Genomic DNA, 18492 nt, shown 5'->3' with positions numbered 1-18492 from the left:
GTGCACAAACAACACGGAGACAGATGGATGGCGGGCAAAAACATCAAAAACGCCTTCCCGCTAAACGGACAAACAAGATAATCAGATAATTTGACTAATAAACCCCGGGATTACGGCAGATGTTGGGGCCCGTGTGTCACGCCATAGTCACATGATCATGTGTGCGCTGTTTTGAAATAATAGCAACGGCTAACATCAGCGCGAAAGTCATCAAAAACAAACAAACAGCTGGAGCGCAAACAAAGCATGATTAGCATCACAAAGCTAATTCCTTTGTGAAAAACATTTTGACGATCCAAGTGGGAATGATCCAGGATTATTTAAATACAAAATAAAAAAAGGAAATATTTAAATTGTTACTTTTCAAATTTTATTATTTGTAGGTAGATGTGCAATCACTGAATTTCGAAATGAATCCGTTCAAAAATATTGTCAAACATTTCCTCGCTGGAATTGATTAGCAATGACAATATGTTGCAGCATCCTAAAAATAAAAAATAAATCATAATGCTTTTTTTTTTTTTTTTTTTTTTAGGAATTAAATAGTGTATATGCATTATCATGAATAATTCATTGCATCTCCTTTTGGTGTGTGCAGTCATGTGGATTACAAATGAAGAAGAGTTTCACAAATACTGTAAAAACAGGAATAGTCATTTTCGGACACGATTCTTTAGCATGTCTATGGCATTTTGTATTGTTAGCATTAAGCTAATGACTATACTTAAAATGTACTATGAAAATTATATATTACACAATTGAAGAAAGCTATTGCTGTAGTACTTTATAGTAGTATAAATATGTTGAAATATGTCATAATATTGTCATCAAAAATGCAACTTAAAAACGGGACCTGGATCACACTTTGATACTGTCAGATTAAGATCAAAGGGGGGCGGGGAAAACCAGGCATTTCTAATATTTTAGCAATCATTTTTTTTAGTCAGGGAAGAAGGTCAAAATATGATATTAACGTTCGATTTAAACGTAAGTCGTCTTTTGTGGGGATTTTAAACACACGCAAAAAAACGGCGTGCGTGAAAGGCGATGGCGAAAGCTAAATTAAAAACCAAGCCAAAGGTGGGGTCACATTGTGATTCGAGGGAGGGGATGGGGGTGGAGCGGGGGGGTCTTTTCGGGGCAAGTCTTGTCTGGTGTGGTCGGGGGGCTAATCCCCCTCTAATCCGCCGCGTGTTAACCTATCTGAGCAGCAAGAGGCAGATTATCCCGATAACAATGGCCGGCCGCTCATCTTCTAAATTACTCCACTCAAAATCATATGCTTCACGCAGAGCTGAGCGTGCACATTCGGACGAGGGAGGCGGAGGGGGGCGGGGGGGGGGGGGGGTTTGCGGGGGGGGCACTGAGATTTAATAACCATGTATGGAAATTGGACTTCTAATTTTGCATCATTTCCATAAGATTAACAAAATAAAAAGAGCAAAGGATCAAGAGTGAAAATGGTAAAACAAGGAGGCATATTTAGGGGGACATAATTAAAAATAATTTAGGCTGGGGTGGGCAACCCGAGTTGGGTGGTGTTAACCCACTTGCAAACATGCCAATGTGTGGCACTGTAAAATATTTTGAATTATTAACCACAAGTAAGGTGCAGGTATTAGTTTGGCCCGATAGTGTCACATTGTACTTACTATAGTATCTGTGACTTGAGCCTGACCTGGTGAGTGACGTGGGTGCCAGCAACTAGTAAGCACGACAGATCTGCATTTTATTTGGTTTCCTTAACACAAACAAATCAAAGGAGATTAAATACGACCCAGGCTAAAAATGCACATATGCTACTTTCTAACAGGTCAACATCGTTTTCTCACCGGCCTTTAAGTGGATTGCGGGCGCACGCGTGCCAAACAATCAGCCAAATTGAATGTAAGCCCCCCCCCCCCAAAAAAAACAAAAAACCTCCACTGTATTATTATTTTTCGTACAGTATATTTAGATTGCTCATTCACATTTGAACACAAATCCCGTAATCCCACAGCGGATTGAGAAGACCTTAAAGACGCAATGTGATTATGATTAAATGAGTGTCACAGATTAGACGGGGATCGTATTTTGTGTTAGTACGTTATTTGAGTGCAATGCACAAATCAGCATTTGAGCAAAACCAGCATATGCTGTGAGCACCTGTTTTTTTTTTTTTTTTGGAAGAAAAGAATAGTCACTAAAATCGAAAGGATTTCTTGTTACTAAGACTCCACAAAATGAAATAGGAAAAAAAAATCACTTTTAAAGTTGATAGTCAAATCAATGATCTCTCCATATTATGGAGGACCAAAACTGCCAAAATTAAAAAATAAATAAATGTCAAAATAAAAAAACGATATAAAAAATATCATTTAAAAATTAAACACAAAAAATATAAACGGAAAAAAATATTATATATACAGAGCATCTGCAGCATGAAATAAATGTGAGCTGAGCATTTTTGTTTATGGATTGATATTTAATTGTATTTATATATTTATTTTCATTTTTGAATTTAATTTTTTTGTATTTATTTTTAATACATATATTTTTTTCTCCCCCCATTTATATTTCTTTTTTGTATTATTTTTTTTAACTCATTCATTTGCAACCATTTTCACTGAAGCAACCCCCTTCACTCTCACCTTTTTTTTTTTTTACTGGATTTTGACTGATTTTGCAAGGCCCACAGAATATTCATCTCTATTGCTATAAAAACATGGAACCTACAAAAAGAAAGATTAGAGTCTCTTCTTTCATCAACAAAAAAAGTATATTTCCTCTGAGTAAAAGGGATTTTTTTTTTTCAACATGGCCCTGGTTCATCTCTTTTTCTCTGCTGCCACCTGCTGGCCATTTGTGTAATAACTACAATTTTGTCAACCGTTCGTTGCAGTTGAAAGGCCGCATCAAAGCCTTCTGTATGCTACAGCATTAAAAAAATAAAAAAAAATAAAACGTTTTTAAAATAGACATTTAAAATAGAACTTTATTCATTTGTTTTGGGGAGCAAATTTGTTAATTATATTTCTTATATCCATTTTTACTTTCACTTTTATTCATGTATTTATTTTTAATTTTGGCAGTTGCACTCCGTACCTCGTCACCTTTTATTTTGAAAACTGCACTTCCTTGGGCGGCAGCTGAGAAAAGGACATCAAGCATGGCGGTTGGTGGGGTTTCTTTCGACCCCCCCAACTCTCATTTTATTTCTCTCTATTTATATAGACGCTTTTTCTGTAATCAAATGTTGAGTGCAAACAAACAACAGCAATACAAACATGAGAACCACAAACATACTTGATTATTATTATTATTTTTTTTTTTAAACGACCACTTCACTCACTCTACGAAGCGACCTGCTAAGGAACCTCATGGACAACATTAGAAAACAAAGAACGGGAGAAAAATAACGTGCCGCCATGTGTGCTAGTAAAAGGGGGGGTGGGCAGGGCTGAACTCCCCCCCCTCCCTCCCTCCCTCCCTCCCTCCCTCACCAACAATCATAAAGTCCAACCAGTGATACTACGCTCTAAAACACCCTTTAAAATCTTACCATCATTTGCCAGGTCCATCCTGCCCGATTATCATCACCATGACGACACACACAGACAAGAGTTTGGCCAACCAGAGTCCAGAAGCTGCTCGGGGGGGCGGAGTCACTCAAGTGTCAATCAATCAATGATATGTCCATGTGGAGTCCTCATGCAGCATGGCCTGCGAGGGTGGCACAACACATACAGTACGTGCACGAGTTAAGTGTTAATGTGCGTGTTTGGCAAAGAAAGGGGGGGGGGAATGGACCCCCCCCCCCCCCAAAAAAAAAAAAAATCCAGGAGAAGAACTGCGTACAAAGTCTTTATCCACCATCTTCTTGACACACACGCACACACAGGGTCCTCATGTCATTGAGAAGTCAGGAGTTGACATCCATGAGAAAAAAAAAAAAAAAAAAAGCACGTTAATGGTAAAAAAAAAAATCTTTTTCACCATCACAATGCCTCAGTCCATAAAATCTTGACAATTTCCCCTCCCAGTTCGAGGCAGTCTGCGAGCGTGTGTGCATGTGTGTCATGTCGTCCCGCCAGCGCAAACCCCCACACACACACACGCACGCACACACTCCAACACACACCAAAAGTCGCCTTTGAGTGGGGAAAAAACGTTGGCGCTATGGAGAGACGACGACGACGACGACGACGACGACGACGACGACGACGCCTGCTGCTGCTCCTCCACGGGGCGGGTGCAATCCAGCGCTTGGTGGAGGGGGGCGCGGGCCGTCGCCACGGCTACCAGGGGTCTTCCAACTCGCTGGCACACTGGAGGGGGGAGTAAAAAAAAAAAAAAAAAAAAGGAGGGTAAGTTAGTTTCCAAATTCATGGCTAATGGCGTATTTATTTTTGAAGTGTCAACTGATGCTGAAAGCTAACATTAGATAATTTTAGTGAAATTTGAATCCTGATATGATAATCAGTTTGGAAACATGTACACAATGAAACGGGTTTCACAGCGAGTCCAATGGAAGGGACGAACGACCTGATGATGACTCACCTTGCCGAGCGTCGCCGATGAAGAAAATATTCATCACGATTATTTTTGGTAATAATTAAAATCATGATTAGGACGGTCATTTATTTTTGGGTACAAAACAGGTAAATGTTTAAATGTAAAAATGATCAAAGACGACAAAAAAAAAAAAAGTTCCTTTTAGATGAAACAAAATTTATTAAATTAGTTATTTTAAAATGTGCAAATGTATACATACAAGTCAATTTAAGATTAGTATTAATAATCTCTTCTTTTTTTACAATAATGCTGATTTTGTAATTGTGGAGTGTAATAAATAAAATTGTCATTGAATTTTGATTAATTGATCAAGCACAAAAAATGTCTGTTGCTTTCACTATAATAGTGCATGACTGTCTTTTGCGGGAACCGACTCAAGTTAAGTTTAGCTTTGTCTTCATTTTAAACTATTCTTTTTTTTTTTTTTATTAAGTTGAACTAGCAAATATTTTAATAACTGTTCAAACCGTCAATTCCATTCTTTTACGCAAAAACAGAACATTACTTCGAATGGACTTTTGATTGAAATTTTAAATTAAACAAGCTCTCTTAACATTGACTTGATTAGCAAAATCATTTGATATCGATTCATCATTGCAAATTTAAATCGTTTGGCCGTGAACACAATAAAAATAAGATGTTGGGGATGGCTGTACTGTCCTGAAAACATTTCAATAATCTTATCAATTAGCATAATTACATCTTGAGTGGTTCAACCCCGATGACAAACCGAACCTAGCTAAGGCATAACATAATATTTTATTTGATGTAGTAGTTTTGAGAGATCCAAAGAACATTTGCAGCCGACTACTAACTACTAACCCTGTCAATCAATACACTGAAATGATGATGATGATGATGATGATGATGGTGGTGGTGGGAGCAGTTTGCAGTGGACACAAACAAACGCACAGAGAAGACGTGGCAATGTACCTGAAACGGGTTTTATTTACCTTGTGAGCCCGATTTGGCCCCATTGTCACCGCATTCACGCACGCACACATTGTTAAGTGCCTTGGATACATGCGTGACCTGAATCAGTGTGTACCTCGCGATAATTAATGCTAGCTGTGTTTGGGTTCAACTTCCCGTGAATGGAGTTGGGAGTTAACACTGAAGCCTCAAGGTGGCGCTCATTTTTACATGACAGCGCAACCACACACACACACACAAGACAATTTGCAGTTAAAAAAAAAAAAAAAAAAAAAAGTTGACAGACAAAATAATCTCAGCAGCAATGATTGGTCACCTGCTCAGTCACACGCATCACACCTCACTTACAGTATAACCTTGCATACCAACACACACACGCACGCACGCACGCACGCACGCACGCACGCACGCACGTGAGAGCGTGTGTTCTGAGCCTGAAAAGAAAACGGGAGTGTGTTCGGAATGGCAGTTCTGAGCGTCCCCTCTTTGCCCCGTCCACTGTGAGTTGAGTGTGGGGGAGGAGGGCATCAAGAGGGAGGGGGGGGGGGGTAAATACCTGGAATGCCAAGGTGCGAGTTGCATAAGCAGACACTCTTGATATAGAACTTTTCATAATTAAAAAAAAAATAAAAATGTTAGTGTACTTCTGGGTGGCAAAAAAGTGACAACTGCTGACCCTGAACTAAAAAAACAATAATATATATTTTTTTAAAAATCAATCAATTTATCCAGCCAAAACTTTTGTAGAGTTTGCTTAACAGAGAGGGTGAAAAATAAATGTCCAGACAAGATAGCGTTTTCTCAAAGATAAGCACAAAATGTTTTCTTGGGTTGTCTTTATGAGTAACAAAACATAACAGCTAGCCTGCTAGCTAACATCAGCTCAACATTTAGGTGCCAAAAAGAGCACATCGGTGCCATTAATCCAATTTCTACTACATCATTGATCAAATTAGCATAGAAGGGTTTGCTTACAAGTGGTGCGAGGGGAGATTTTGCCACGCGGAAGTACTTGTGATGTCTCGGTGAAAAGATCCGGAACAGTTAGCTTTAGCCGGTCGAGTGTCAAAATGGCCGCCTGGCTGGGTGACAAGCGAGCAAAGGGGCGGGATGGAAAGCGCAGACCAGGAAGTTGACGTCAGACAAACTACCGATGGAGAGTAACAACGTGAGGAAAGGAGGAAGAGGAGGAGCCGGAAGTCAAAAGGCGGGATCGGACTCGGGAGCGAGCGTGTCCTGGCAGGCGTCGGGATCGGCAGCGGCGGGTGAGGGCGGGGGCGAGGGGGGAGAGGGAGGGGAGGCGGTTTGCTCCATGCCGTCGTCGTCCGTCCTCAGGCGCTGGCCCGCTCCCTCGGGACGCAGCTGGTAGGTGGCCAGGGAGTCCTCCAGGATGGCTCGGTACTGCCCCCGGTGGTGCAGGCGGAACTGCCGCAGCGCCTCCAGCAGGTGAACCGGCGGGCCGCCGCCGCCGCCGCCACCTTCTCCCTCCTCACTCTCCTCCTCTCCCCCCGCACAAGCCTGAGGTGACATGCCAGGGGGTCAGACGGGGCTGGGGGCACGCGCCACCGCCACACACACACACACACACACACACACACTAGCCCCACTCAGCTGCCGCGTTGTCATGACTACGAGTCCGCGAATGTCAACCACAGACACACTCACCAAGATGCACACATTAAAAATTTAGGATACACATTCTCATGAAGACAAACCCTTACTGAGACACACCCAAAAAAACTCACTTAGACACCCACGCATTAAGACATACACACTCCCTAACGCACACGCTCTCAAGTAGATGCACACTAAGAAAATGACTCACACGCGCACTCAGACACACCCTCACTAACACACATTGATTAACAGATACACAGACTGGTTTTATTTCAGAGTGGCCTTTTAATGCGGGCAGTCTAAGGCACACCTGTGCACGAATCATGGTGTCTAATCCGCATCTTGATATGGCACGCCTGTGAGGTGGGATGTAGGGCTGTGCAATTAATTAATTACCAATTCCCGTCCCCAGATGTTTTGTATTATTATGTATTATATATTGTGTATGTGGAAGAAGTTTTAGATCTTTGAGTTCATCTCATAAATAAATTTTGTTGAGTATATGTGCTAATAATTTACTTTCATGGGCAGAATTGAAATTTAACTGAGGAATGGAGGCAATTTTTGCAGAAGTGGCCAGCATGCCGAGGAGAAAAAAAATATTATTTGTCAAAAATTTTAAGGGGGTGACAATATGAGAGTAATCTGCTGTCCGACACGGTGCAACAAAAACAGGCACACAAAGCTGGTTGGTGTGCATGTGAGCATGATTAAGAGGTGAGAGGTTGGGGTGAGGTTTAGGGGGAGGAAGAGGGGGGGGGGTATAAAGAAGAAAGAAATGCAGACTCACCCCTTCTTCTTCTTTGTGAGGGTTCAGCTTGTTGTACACCGCCTCGATCACGCTACGTCTGCAAAAAATATGAAAGAGGGAAAAAAAAAATGCACGTTGACATCAGAATATTTTTTGTCCCCAAATGCTCTTTGTTTTTAGTCCCCCTGAATCAAAACAAGCTGTCGATTTCCATCCTGACAAAAACTCAACTGCTCAAATCCAGCCCTAGCGCGTTACCTACTTGCTAGCCAGGCCTCCACCCGGTGGAAGGTTTGGGATGTTCTCTGTGGCGATGCTCCTCAGCACAGACACCAGGTCGGGGGTTCCGGCCTCGCCGCAGTTGGCGAGCAGCTCTGGGGATCATACGAGTGAGAACAGAAAACGGCTTAATTCTTGGGTGAGGAAAGGCGCGTAAACAAACGTGGTGGCGTGCTGACCCTCGACTCGAGCCTCCAGATATTTGTCTAACTCCTCCTCTTTCTTTAGCGCCTCCTCGGAGATTTTGGGAGCGCCGGGTAAACACACCAGGACCACGCTCATGTTGTCTCTGCTTCCCTGCAAGCGTGACAGACAATTGACAACGCACATGTTAAATGGCAACCACAGGCCAACTGGAACTTGTGTTTGAACAGCCAAATACACAGACTGATATTGAGGTTGGTGATACAAAAAAAAAAAAGAAGCTTACAATATTGTGTTTAAAAAAGAAAGAAAGATTAGAGTCTCTTCTTTTATCAGAAAAAAATGGATATTTCCATCCGTTTCCGTTTTGGAGCAATTAGAATATAGCTAAGCTTCATCATTATTCACAAATCTGTTTAAAACAGTGGGGGGAAGAGCTTTTTTGCAAAATAGTCCTGGTTGATCTCATACTCTGCTGCCATCTGCTGGCAGTCTATGTAATAACTACCATTGCTTCAAGCATTCTCTTTAGTTCTGAGGCTGCATCAAAGCCTTCTGTATAACTTCTGTACGTATCTAGCATGAAAAACAAACAAACATTAAAAAAAAAAATCTACCTTGGTATGAACATCATTTCTAGGGGTACCATCATAAAACAATTGTGTCAAAAAAGGGCTGGAAAGCTTGAAATCTTAATCATGCCCGTCAGTGCTTTGCATCTTTTGAAGCTTACTTTGTGCAGGCAGGTGTCCACCACCGAGTTGCACACCTTCTCCAGGTCCTCGCACACCAAAAGTCGCGAACGCACAAACTCGCACAGCTCCTCGTTGGACATGACGTCCCAGATGCCGTCGCAGGCCAGCACCACAAACTCGTCGCCCTCGGCCGCCCGCTCCAGCACGCACACCTCGGGCTCGGGGCTCACCAGCTGCTCCGTGGGGCCCTTGCCGTCCACGCACTTGTAGTCATAGTCCCCCAGGGCCCGGGAAACGGCCAGAGAGCCGTTCACCCTCTGGATCATGACCGAGCCGCCGGCCTTCTGGATGCGCTCCTTCTCGCGGGGGTTGCAGGGCTTGTGGTCCTGCGTGGAGAAGCCCACCTTGCTTCCTCGGCTCAGCACGGCCCGCGAGTCCCCGCAGTTAATGAAGTACAGGTGGGTGGGGCTGAGCAACACGCACACCGCCGTGGAGCCGCTGCGGTCCAGGCCCTGCCGCAGGTCCGCGAAGCTGCGCATGTACTCGTCGATTTTCAGGAAGCCGGCGCGGATGCCGTCCTTCACGCCCTCCACCGAGCCGGGCCCCGGGCTGAACTCGGCGCCGCCCGACAAGATGTGCTCCAGCAGGTTGCCCGAGCAGTAGTTGGCCACGCGCGAGCCGGCGTGGCCGTCGTAGACTGCGAAGAAGGACCAGTCGGCCAGTCCGTGGGGGAGGCCCACCACGGCCGTGTGGGCGTCCTCCATCTCCACCCGCCAGCCCTGCATGGAGCTCAGGCCGTAGCGAAGGCCGTTGCCGTCGCCGTGGGCGCTGTGCTTCTCCGTCTTCGGCTTGTCCAGGAACGCACCCATCGCTGCCTACAGCTGCGGACCCATCAGGGGGGAGAGATCATAAAAAGTTATGCCGGCAACAGACCTGACTTCATTGTGCTGAAAAATGCAACGCCATGTGGAAGGGGCTCTACACTCCAGTACAAAAAAACAAAACGTGTTAAACCGTTTAGTGTTTGAAACATTACCAATACCCAAGCACCCATTCAAACGAGCCTTCTGTAAATCATCGGCTTTTTTTTTTTTTTTTTTGGTGAGCGTCAGCAGTTTGGCAGGACTTAAACGCTTCGTAAGTGATGGAGAGTTTTTAATGACTTAGTGCACGGAGGGAGCCAGAGTTCCGGACAATAAAGACAAGGATAGCAGAGGAGGAGGGGGGGGGGGAAGAGGTTCGGGGATTACAGCACAGTCTCTAAAGCCTCTTCAAGTACACACAGAGCCACGCGGGGCAGCTAATGCTATTAGCCAAGTTGGCTAGGAAAGCCAACGTCACGCCTGAGCGTCAACGCCAGTGGGTCAAAGTTCCACCTGGCAAGTTGGGACGAGCAGGGAGGGAATAAGGCATCGGATCGCAAGTTGATGTCAGACTTGTGCTCACAATGGGATGAGTCATTTGAAGACTCCGAAAACTGTAAAGTCAGCAATTTCTACAGCGTTATCCATATTTTTGATTCAACACACAAAATCAATCCGCTTGCATGGAGGACTACAGAAATCAAGAAAATAAGCCGAACCCTAGTTGTTCATTAATTGTTGCACCTGAGAACACATCGATAATGATCAACTTTAACATGTTTTTGCTTTATGCCAACCGAAATGTTTATGCTGCATTTGAAAATCCATCTGACATATTGACTTCCTTGCTGGTGTTTTACCTCCCACGTGACACGGCGGGAATGTGCCCAAAAAAGGCCGCCACTACAACCGATTTCATTGGAATGTTGTGTGTGTGAGGAAACACTCTATTAATACACCGGGGGCGCTTCAGGTTTCACGGCCCGGGGCGGGACAGTGGGCCACGCCGCCATTGTGGAAAACGAATCCCCTCCCGACCCGGCCCACCACTCAGCGTCCGAGCGACGTCGGGAAGAACGCGAGCGCAGAAATCTGGTATGCTCGCGCCGGCAGTGATTCCGGCTAAAAATAAAACAAACACGCAGCCGTCGCCTAGCAACCACCCGCCCTGCAGCGCAAACATCCAGGCTTAGCTTCATTCAGCGACACCCCCCCCTCCCGCACCAACGACCGTCTCACGCACACACGCGCTGCAAGTGAGCAGGAGGAAGGGCCATTGCATCATCCTTCCTTTAAAGCCCTGAATGGTAACACGCAGAAGCGCTGTCAAAATAAACACGCCGCACTACCGCGACACATCTTAACGCCAGGAACTCCACAAAGCCGCCGCTTAACCCATCAAAAAAACGTCCCGTCGTCACCCACGCCGTGACCGCCGATCAACCCCAAAAGCCAACCCCCAGACGCACACATCTGCCAAAAAAGACGACGAAGAGGGAAGCGGAAGGTCGGGTTGGGGGGGGACGATTACATAACGCTGCGGAGAGTGTTGCTCTAAAGAGGCGGCACGGTTAGCGCTGGTGCTTCCTGCCGCTGATTCCGATGGCTAATTTGTTTGGAGGTCTCACAATCAAGTCACACTCGAACGCGCTTCGTCGTCTCGTCTGGCTCCTTTTTGTGGCATGTTACAATATACAGACACGTTTTAATTGAACAGTTGCGAGTCTTGAGTGTTTTCAATTTCTGGTTCTCAGTCCCAAGAAGCAGAAAGAATATTTGCCTGTGAGCACGGCTGAATGATCTGTTTGTATGTGACGCTGCTCCATGGAGGGTAAAGTAGCAGTTGTTTGAATGTATAAAGTTAGCGTAATATCTATGCTAACTCCCGTTAGCCTATATGTGGCATTTTGTATTATATGTTAGCATTAAGATATGAAAGCAGCGTTGAGCACACTCATTTTACATTAAAAAATACCAAACATAACTGAAGTGTGACAATGTTTGAGATGTCACAAAGTCTAGTGCAAATATTGCCAAAACAAAGAAGCATTTTTGACAACTTTCGCGGATAAACATTTAAAGTAGAAGTCAACATTAAACATTTCTTGACAATATGTTATATGTGACCTCACTAGTCCAAACATGACATTCTGATTAATATTGCATTTTTGGAATAAGAGTTATGAAGCAAAATCCAGCCGTTTTTAGCCATCTCAGAGGGCGGCCATTTTGCCACTTGCTGTCGACTCAAGATGACATCAATGTTGCTCAGGGCTCAGGCAACGACCAATCACAGCTCACCTGTTTTTTGAAGCCGAGCTGTGATTTGGTTGTTACCTGAGACCTGAGCAACATTGTTGTCATTTTCAGTCGACAGCAAGTGGCAAAATGGCCGCATTCTGCTGCTTAACTCATATTGCACCAACGCAATATTAACCCGAATACCATATTTAGACCAGTGGGGCTGCATAGAACATTTTTGGGTTGGCTTCCCCTTTAAGGTGTTCTGCTATAAAGGCCTGACAAAGTTAGCAGAAAAACTGAGAAATTAGACCCTCCTGTGACCGAGATCATTTTTTGCTGACCAACGTGTTGCTTGCGCAGCAGTCATATTGCGTCAACAATACATCACAAAGCAATGTATTTATTTATTTATTTATCTTTGTAAATCAGCTTCTTTTGTCTCTGCACAATGGCGCTATCGGCCAGTGAGCAAAAGGTCGCACGCCCGACGCCCGGTGAGGTCGCAGAGCCCTAAACCGTGCGGGGTTAGAAAACTGACTGCATCATATACAAATAAAAACTTTCTGGTAGAAATAAATCAAATGCCATTTGGCAAAAGAAAGATTCTGAGACTTTATCGTCAGCCCTTATCACCCCAAATTACCGTAAAAATCCTCAGCCTTGTAAGATGCCAAACAAGATACAGGAAGGAACAGGACAGAAATTTCTTGAGGCTTTCAGCTACATGCTACTCTCGTTAGCATCTCCTTGGTCACTTTCATGTGTGCGAAACATATTGTTTTGTTCATATCGTACCTTTGAAGTTATTTTTCCGCTTCTATGGTTATCGCCACGTCAAGTGGATAAGGCACACTAGTCTGCACTACAGATGACATTTCATGGGTTTGACCAAATATAGACGCCCTGTAAACGTTGGGGGCGGGATATGGGGCGGGGGGGCTTGAGATGTGTGTAATGCAGAACGTAACGTGTGGCTAAATATATTAACAGAATATATGGCTGAGAGTTAGCATCCGACACGTGGCATTTGGGATTGGAACGCGTGGCTAGCTCACAATATCAGCCATAAATTCACCTTCTGTTTGTGATTATATTTAGTGCAGTGCGATTGTAAACAAGTACAGTTATTTTCAGCATTTTTAACCTTTTAGTGGCTATTTTAAGCATAAGCCATTCACAAACTCGCCGTATTGAAACATTTTCTACCAGCACAAAAAAACTTTGGGGGGAAAAATGTGTCTCGCCGTGTATTTCTGTCCTACCGTGGCTCCCAAATGCCGGCCGCTTTGACGGCAAACAGCAGCATGATACCCGCATCGCTGCCAATACTGTAAAGCACTTGTAAAAAATAATCAGATTTGAGACACCGATATCACATGGCCACTTTCCGGATGGCGGCCTAGTTAGCTGGATAGCGATATGTTTTTTTTAAGCAGCGATATATAAATACTCTCATTTGTTAAGTGGATACACCGCAAACAACAATTTACCTTTAGACGGGCACTTAATTGACCTTACTGTATCAGCTGATCAATGAATACCTTCCACCACTGCCAGTAACGATCCCAACATTTCTCTGCATCATCTTGAGATGTTTACCACGTGATACCTTGACACGAGGGATTCAACTTCCAAGTTCTTCAAGATACAGACGCTTTCAGCTGTTTAATTTATGAGACAGTCAAACACACAATTAATCAAATTCATATTTGCAATGTGGTGGAATGTAATTTTCAGATTTTAGAGGCTGCAATTTAAAAAAAACAACAAAAAAAAAAAACAATGTTGGGAGAGTGGCCCGACATTCGGGAGTGTCAGCTCCGTTCTGTTTTGTTTCTGTGTTGAGCTATAGTGTAGTGCGTTTTGTCGTGTGTTGCCCCACCAATATATCCACCCGTTTGGTTACAGTGTGCCCCTTTTTCCACCACCTTCCATACGTTGCACCCGGGTTGAGCCCACTTCATGAGCACGAGCCAGTTCCGAATACTGTAAATTCCAACGTATTGGCAAATTTGGCCGCGTGTGATTGTGTCATTTCACTCACCACGGAGCTGGTTACATTACAGTGTCTTGAATATTTATGCTTTAATTTTATACCGACACAGTGATATAAAATAATAATTAAAATTAATAATAGAAATATCCAATTTTTTTTTAGCGGGCGCTAGCATGTGTTACTCCACTCTCAAAGGTCACTGGCTCGCCACTGGCATATAGACTGTCAATTTTAGTATAAAACATTTTTAAATGTACAGGGCAGGAATCGAACCCCTAACCTCTGACCTCGCACTTTCGGGGTGACCACCTGAACCAATATGCCACGAGGTAGTAAACATTTTCACTGGCGCAAAATTAGTACTTGTAGTTCACGGCAAAACTGCCTGTCACGGCAAAGTATCCACTTCGTAATGTTTTTGCTTACGAATACATGCGACCAAGTCGTTTTAAAAAAAAAAATGCTGATTAAATCGCAGTCGCAGTATTATTTTAGGGGGTGGGGGGGGGGGGGGTCAATCACAATCAAATTATTCTTTAAAATCGTAGTGCGAGTGTAATCTCTGCAGAGTTACAACCCGGAGGCTAAGCTAACCTGCTACCGATTGACAATGACACCAAAAAAATCCTCTTGACAATCATTTTCGCAGTCTTAGGGCCACTACCCCGAACAAAAATGAGCTTGGTTGCTAACTAAATAGCTTGGCCGCATACGTCATCCCCACTACTACGATTTCCACCCCCCCCCAGCATTAAATCTGAGCGGCCGCGGCTGTTTATGACGACGGCGGCTGCTGGGAGGGGGTGGGGGGGGAGAGAATGGAGTAACTTTGAAAACTTCACGCTGTCGCTAAAGGCTTTTCACACTCTGTAGGCCTTGGCGTTAAACACAAGTTGCACGTCATTCAACGCACGTTTACGTGAAAAACTACACTAAAGTATAAACACGGAATTTACTCAAACCGTCCCCGTGTCGTTGCGGGAAGGCCTACTTAGTATTGACACTCCAAAGCTAATGTGTTAGCACACGCACACACACATAGGCTTACTTAGCATGGGCTACTTACGTTTTCCCGTCGTTCCGCGAGTCCAGATCCAATCTTTGCTGGATTGGCGTCGTCGAAAAGCCTCGAGAAGCTTCTCTGCGGAGCTAACGCTGAGCTAAGTTTCCTTATTTGACCAAGAAGGAGAGCCGCAGGAGGGGGTGGGGGGGGGGGAATAATAATAATTCGAGGTTGGCCTCAAATAAGCGGCGTTAAGTCCTCTCTCGGTGGTTCCCTGCTTGGATGGCGTTGATTTTTACGCATGTTTGACGCCACTTCGTTTCCCCCCCTCAGCATTGAACGTGAGAAAATTCAGTTTAAAAAAAAAAAAGAGAAGGGGGACGGAGAAGTGGGCAATATTATACAACAGTGACAAATGTAGCACTTTCCTCCATTGAAAAGGCCCGCAAGCAAGCAGAGCTTTCCTTCGACTTTGGGTGCTGAACAAGAGGAGGTGTTATTTTGGGTACGCGCTCGCCGATTGGTTAAAAAAAAATTCCCGAGGCCAAGACGTCAGCTAATTTGCTGGCTTTCGTGTCAATTAGCTCAAAGCGACGCGTTCATTGGTCTATTAGCTGACACTTCGCGACGCGCTCGTTCATTGACACCTGCGTCCACCGGCGAGGCGGAGTTCAAAACGGGGGGGTGGGTACTAAAACGTCAGCGCTCCCGAGGTTGGAATTTGGAAACCGACCATCAAATGTGAAGTTAAAAAAAAGACTTCAAAGGATGATGGAAAATGTGTGGGAAAGCTTTAGTGTTGTTTACAAATAAAAAGTATCTGTATTGCTACACATTCTGACTACGGTAGGTCCTGACATGGTAAAAGGAAGCGCCTCGTTCTCATGTTGAAAAAAAAATGGCTTGAGTCATGCTTTTGACTTTGCTCCTTTTCGCACAGGCAGCTGCACCCTCGACACTTTGAACATTGAGCCCTGCCTGTCTTATCATGCGGAATCGCTGCTGTGCATAATGTCATGCCATACTATACAAAAGATGTATTGAGCAGTGGCCGCAGTCAAGAAAGAGCAATGAACAACATTTACAACCTAACTTCTAAATATTTGCCCGCATTAAAGTGTTTTAATTTATTCCCAACAGTCTATTCTCTTTCCATTGGCATGAATGAGTGGATGTTGAGATTTTTTTTTGTCCAATCAGATGTCCCATGTGTTGCCAAGCAATCTACTCTGCTGAAATCATATTTTCCCTCTGAAATGAATGCAAAATGAGAAATTAATATGGCGTTCTACGCAGAGGATAAAGAACATTTGACTGAGTATTGTTATATTGTCTGTGTACATGTTGTAGCAGAACCATTTGTTCAGTCCATTGCTTAAAAGGTTAAAGCACCGCAGCATATATGCTATTTAGCATTAGCATTAGCCCTAGACATTAAACTGGGGTTTTAAATAGACTAAACAAGGTGTAAAATAAGATTTTTTTTCTTCTTCTCCTTGTTCAGTAAACGCATCGACAGAGGCCAAGCAAAGACACAAGATTGGCGTGAATACGACTGGTAAAAAGAGATTAAAGATTAAAAAAATATATTATACGTGTGTATAAAGATGTCATGTTGGATATCAGTGCTGTGTGTGTGCGTGTGGGTTTATCCGTTGTCATTTTATGTTCCTCCTGCAGGATTAGACTTGAGTCTTGTTAATGAAAAACTCATCAGATATCAGAACACGTCCCCAAGGAAGCAAGCAGGGTGATGAGACAGGTCAGATTAAGACCCACTTTTTTTTTTCTCCACCAGTGTGTGCATGTAAGCGTAAATGTGTGCGTAAGTGTGTTTGAGCCGAGTGGTATTTAATTTTCCAAGATAAGGGATTATCAGTGGCAGAATTTGATCATTCTGCTCTGATCTCGCTGGATGTTCAATCACAGCTTATCCTGAATATTAAACTCTTGTTGTCTTTTGTCCCCCTTTTTTTTTCCCACTGACACACACACACACACACACACTTCTTATCCGGTAAAGTGGCCCACTGAGGGTGGCTTGTGGTTGGTTTAGCCACCTGGTTTACCAAAGGGGGTGCGAAAAACGGGGTGCATGAGGGTTATTAGAGGGCGGTGGGGTCTTCGAGACATCTCCAAAAGCTGAAGAGTAAATTAAAAACAAAAGTGTTGTGTGCAATCTGGAGCAAAGACAGCACACACTCCTAAAAATGTGACACACACGCACACACACCCTGCTGTTAAATACCCTCATGACCGGATGGGTGGGGGGGGGGGCTAACAAGGGCCCCTGATCTGCACTCTCATTTTCAGCCAGGACATCTGGGTCACGTCATTACTGCAATCTTCTGCTTGTTCATTCCCAGCTTTGCTAGAGCTTACAGTCTCACACACGCAAGAAAAAGAAGAGACGTTAAAAAATCAAGTACAATAAAATCTGGAAGCATTAAAAGCATCGTCAGTTTACAAAAAAAAAAAAACTAAGACAATACGTTAAAGCATTATCCTAAAAAAAAGAATTAAATATACCACATACACAAACACTTGAGGAATAAAATGTTTCTTTAATTTACAAAAAAAAACCTCTAAAAGGTAAAAGGCGAACATAAGAAACATCTGCAAAGATTAGAATGTACTGATTTCTTTACAATGTTTTTGGAGACGCTCCTGAGCTCTCTGCCATTGTTAGGCTACCCTCTAGTGGTAAAGTATGTTATTAAACCAACAAAAGAATTTTGGCCTGAGGGTGTCGCTGTTGATCAACAAGTCTCGGCACGCAGCCTTCAAATGAGGAGTGAGAATTGACTTTTGTTTTTAATATTTGCGGGCAAAAAGCACAAATATTGTACACGGAGTGCCTGTCTAACAAGCATGTAGATATTTAGCTAGTTAGTAGCAGTACTGGTTAGTTGTCCTGCCCTCACTAGTAATTCACTACGGTCGGTGCGGCACAGTAGTTTACTTGTAAGGTTTAATTGTTTATTAGTAGACGAAACGTGAGACTCTACTACCACGAGGAGTGAGATAAATATTAACTAGAAGACACTGAATCGTCTGACTAGTAACACAACAAACAACCAAATTCATGAAGATATTTACCAATGCAGGATATTACAGTTTACGAACATTTATGTCTCTAACAGGAACATCTCTTAGATGACGGGTTACTTTTGGGTCACCAAAACTGTGCTCCAGGTGAGGCTCGAACTCACAACCTCGGCATTGCTCTGCTGCATACTGACATATAAGTACCGCGCGCTAACCGATTGCGCCACTGGAGCTTCACGTGAACGCGCCATCCGAATGATTTAAGAAAGATATACAGAACGGGTAGGTAATTTGACGCTGACGGGAAAGAAATAAAATGGTAAAAATGGTATGAAAAACACGCCTAACACATGCCATTTAAACTC

General features: G+C 43.7%; 1 protein-coding gene and 1 non-coding gene across 5 annotated transcripts; both read right to left on the bottom strand.

The window, feature by feature from the left end:
- Positions 1–3483: 3483 nt before the first annotated feature.
- On the bottom strand, positions 3484–15564 carry ppm1bb (protein phosphatase, Mg2+/Mn2+ dependent, 1Bb). Of its 4 annotated transcripts, XR_013289188.1 has the most exons (7): positions 15143–15563; positions 9012–9854; positions 8314–8431; positions 8118–8229; positions 7895–7952; positions 3838–4307; positions 3484–3702 (listed from the first exon to the last, which is right to left on the bottom strand). XR_013289188.1 is itself a non-coding variant. In XM_077550523.1 (6 exons), the coding sequence occupies exons 2-6, from the start codon at positions 9840–9842 to the stop codon at positions 4278–4280; spliced, it is 1149 nt and encodes a 382-aa protein (XP_077406649.1). In that variant the 5' UTR covers positions 9843–9854; positions 15143–15563; the 3' UTR covers positions 3828–4277. The 4 variants fall into 4 exon arrangements, 3 of the variants coding, with proteins under 3 accessions (XP_077406649.1, XP_077406647.1, XP_077406648.1); XM_077550523.1 differs by lacking the exon at positions 3484–3702 and having other exon boundaries at positions 3828–4307; XM_077550521.1 differs by lacking the exons at positions 3484–3702; positions 3838–4307 and adding an exon at positions 5485–7005 and having other exon boundaries at positions 15143–15564.
- A 2702-nt stretch (positions 15565–18266) lies between these two features.
- trnai-uau (transfer RNA isoleucine (anticodon UAU)) lies at positions 18267–18360 on the bottom strand. Its single transcript has 2 exons — positions 18323–18360; positions 18267–18302 (listed from the first exon to the last, which is right to left on the bottom strand). It is a non-coding gene; the product is annotated as a tRNA-Ile (tRNA).
- Positions 18361–18492: the final 132 nt, after the last annotated feature.

Source organism: Vanacampus margaritifer, chromosome 18 (genome assembly GCF_051991255.1).
Source record: "Vanacampus margaritifer isolate UIUO_Vmar chromosome 18, RoL_Vmar_1.0, whole genome shotgun sequence".
Classification (NCBI taxonomy): domain Eukaryota; kingdom Metazoa; phylum Chordata; class Actinopteri; order Syngnathiformes; family Syngnathidae; genus Vanacampus; species Vanacampus margaritifer.
The sequence above is the reverse complement of the archived record's forward strand: the minus strand, read 5'-3'. Positions and strand labels throughout refer to the sequence as shown.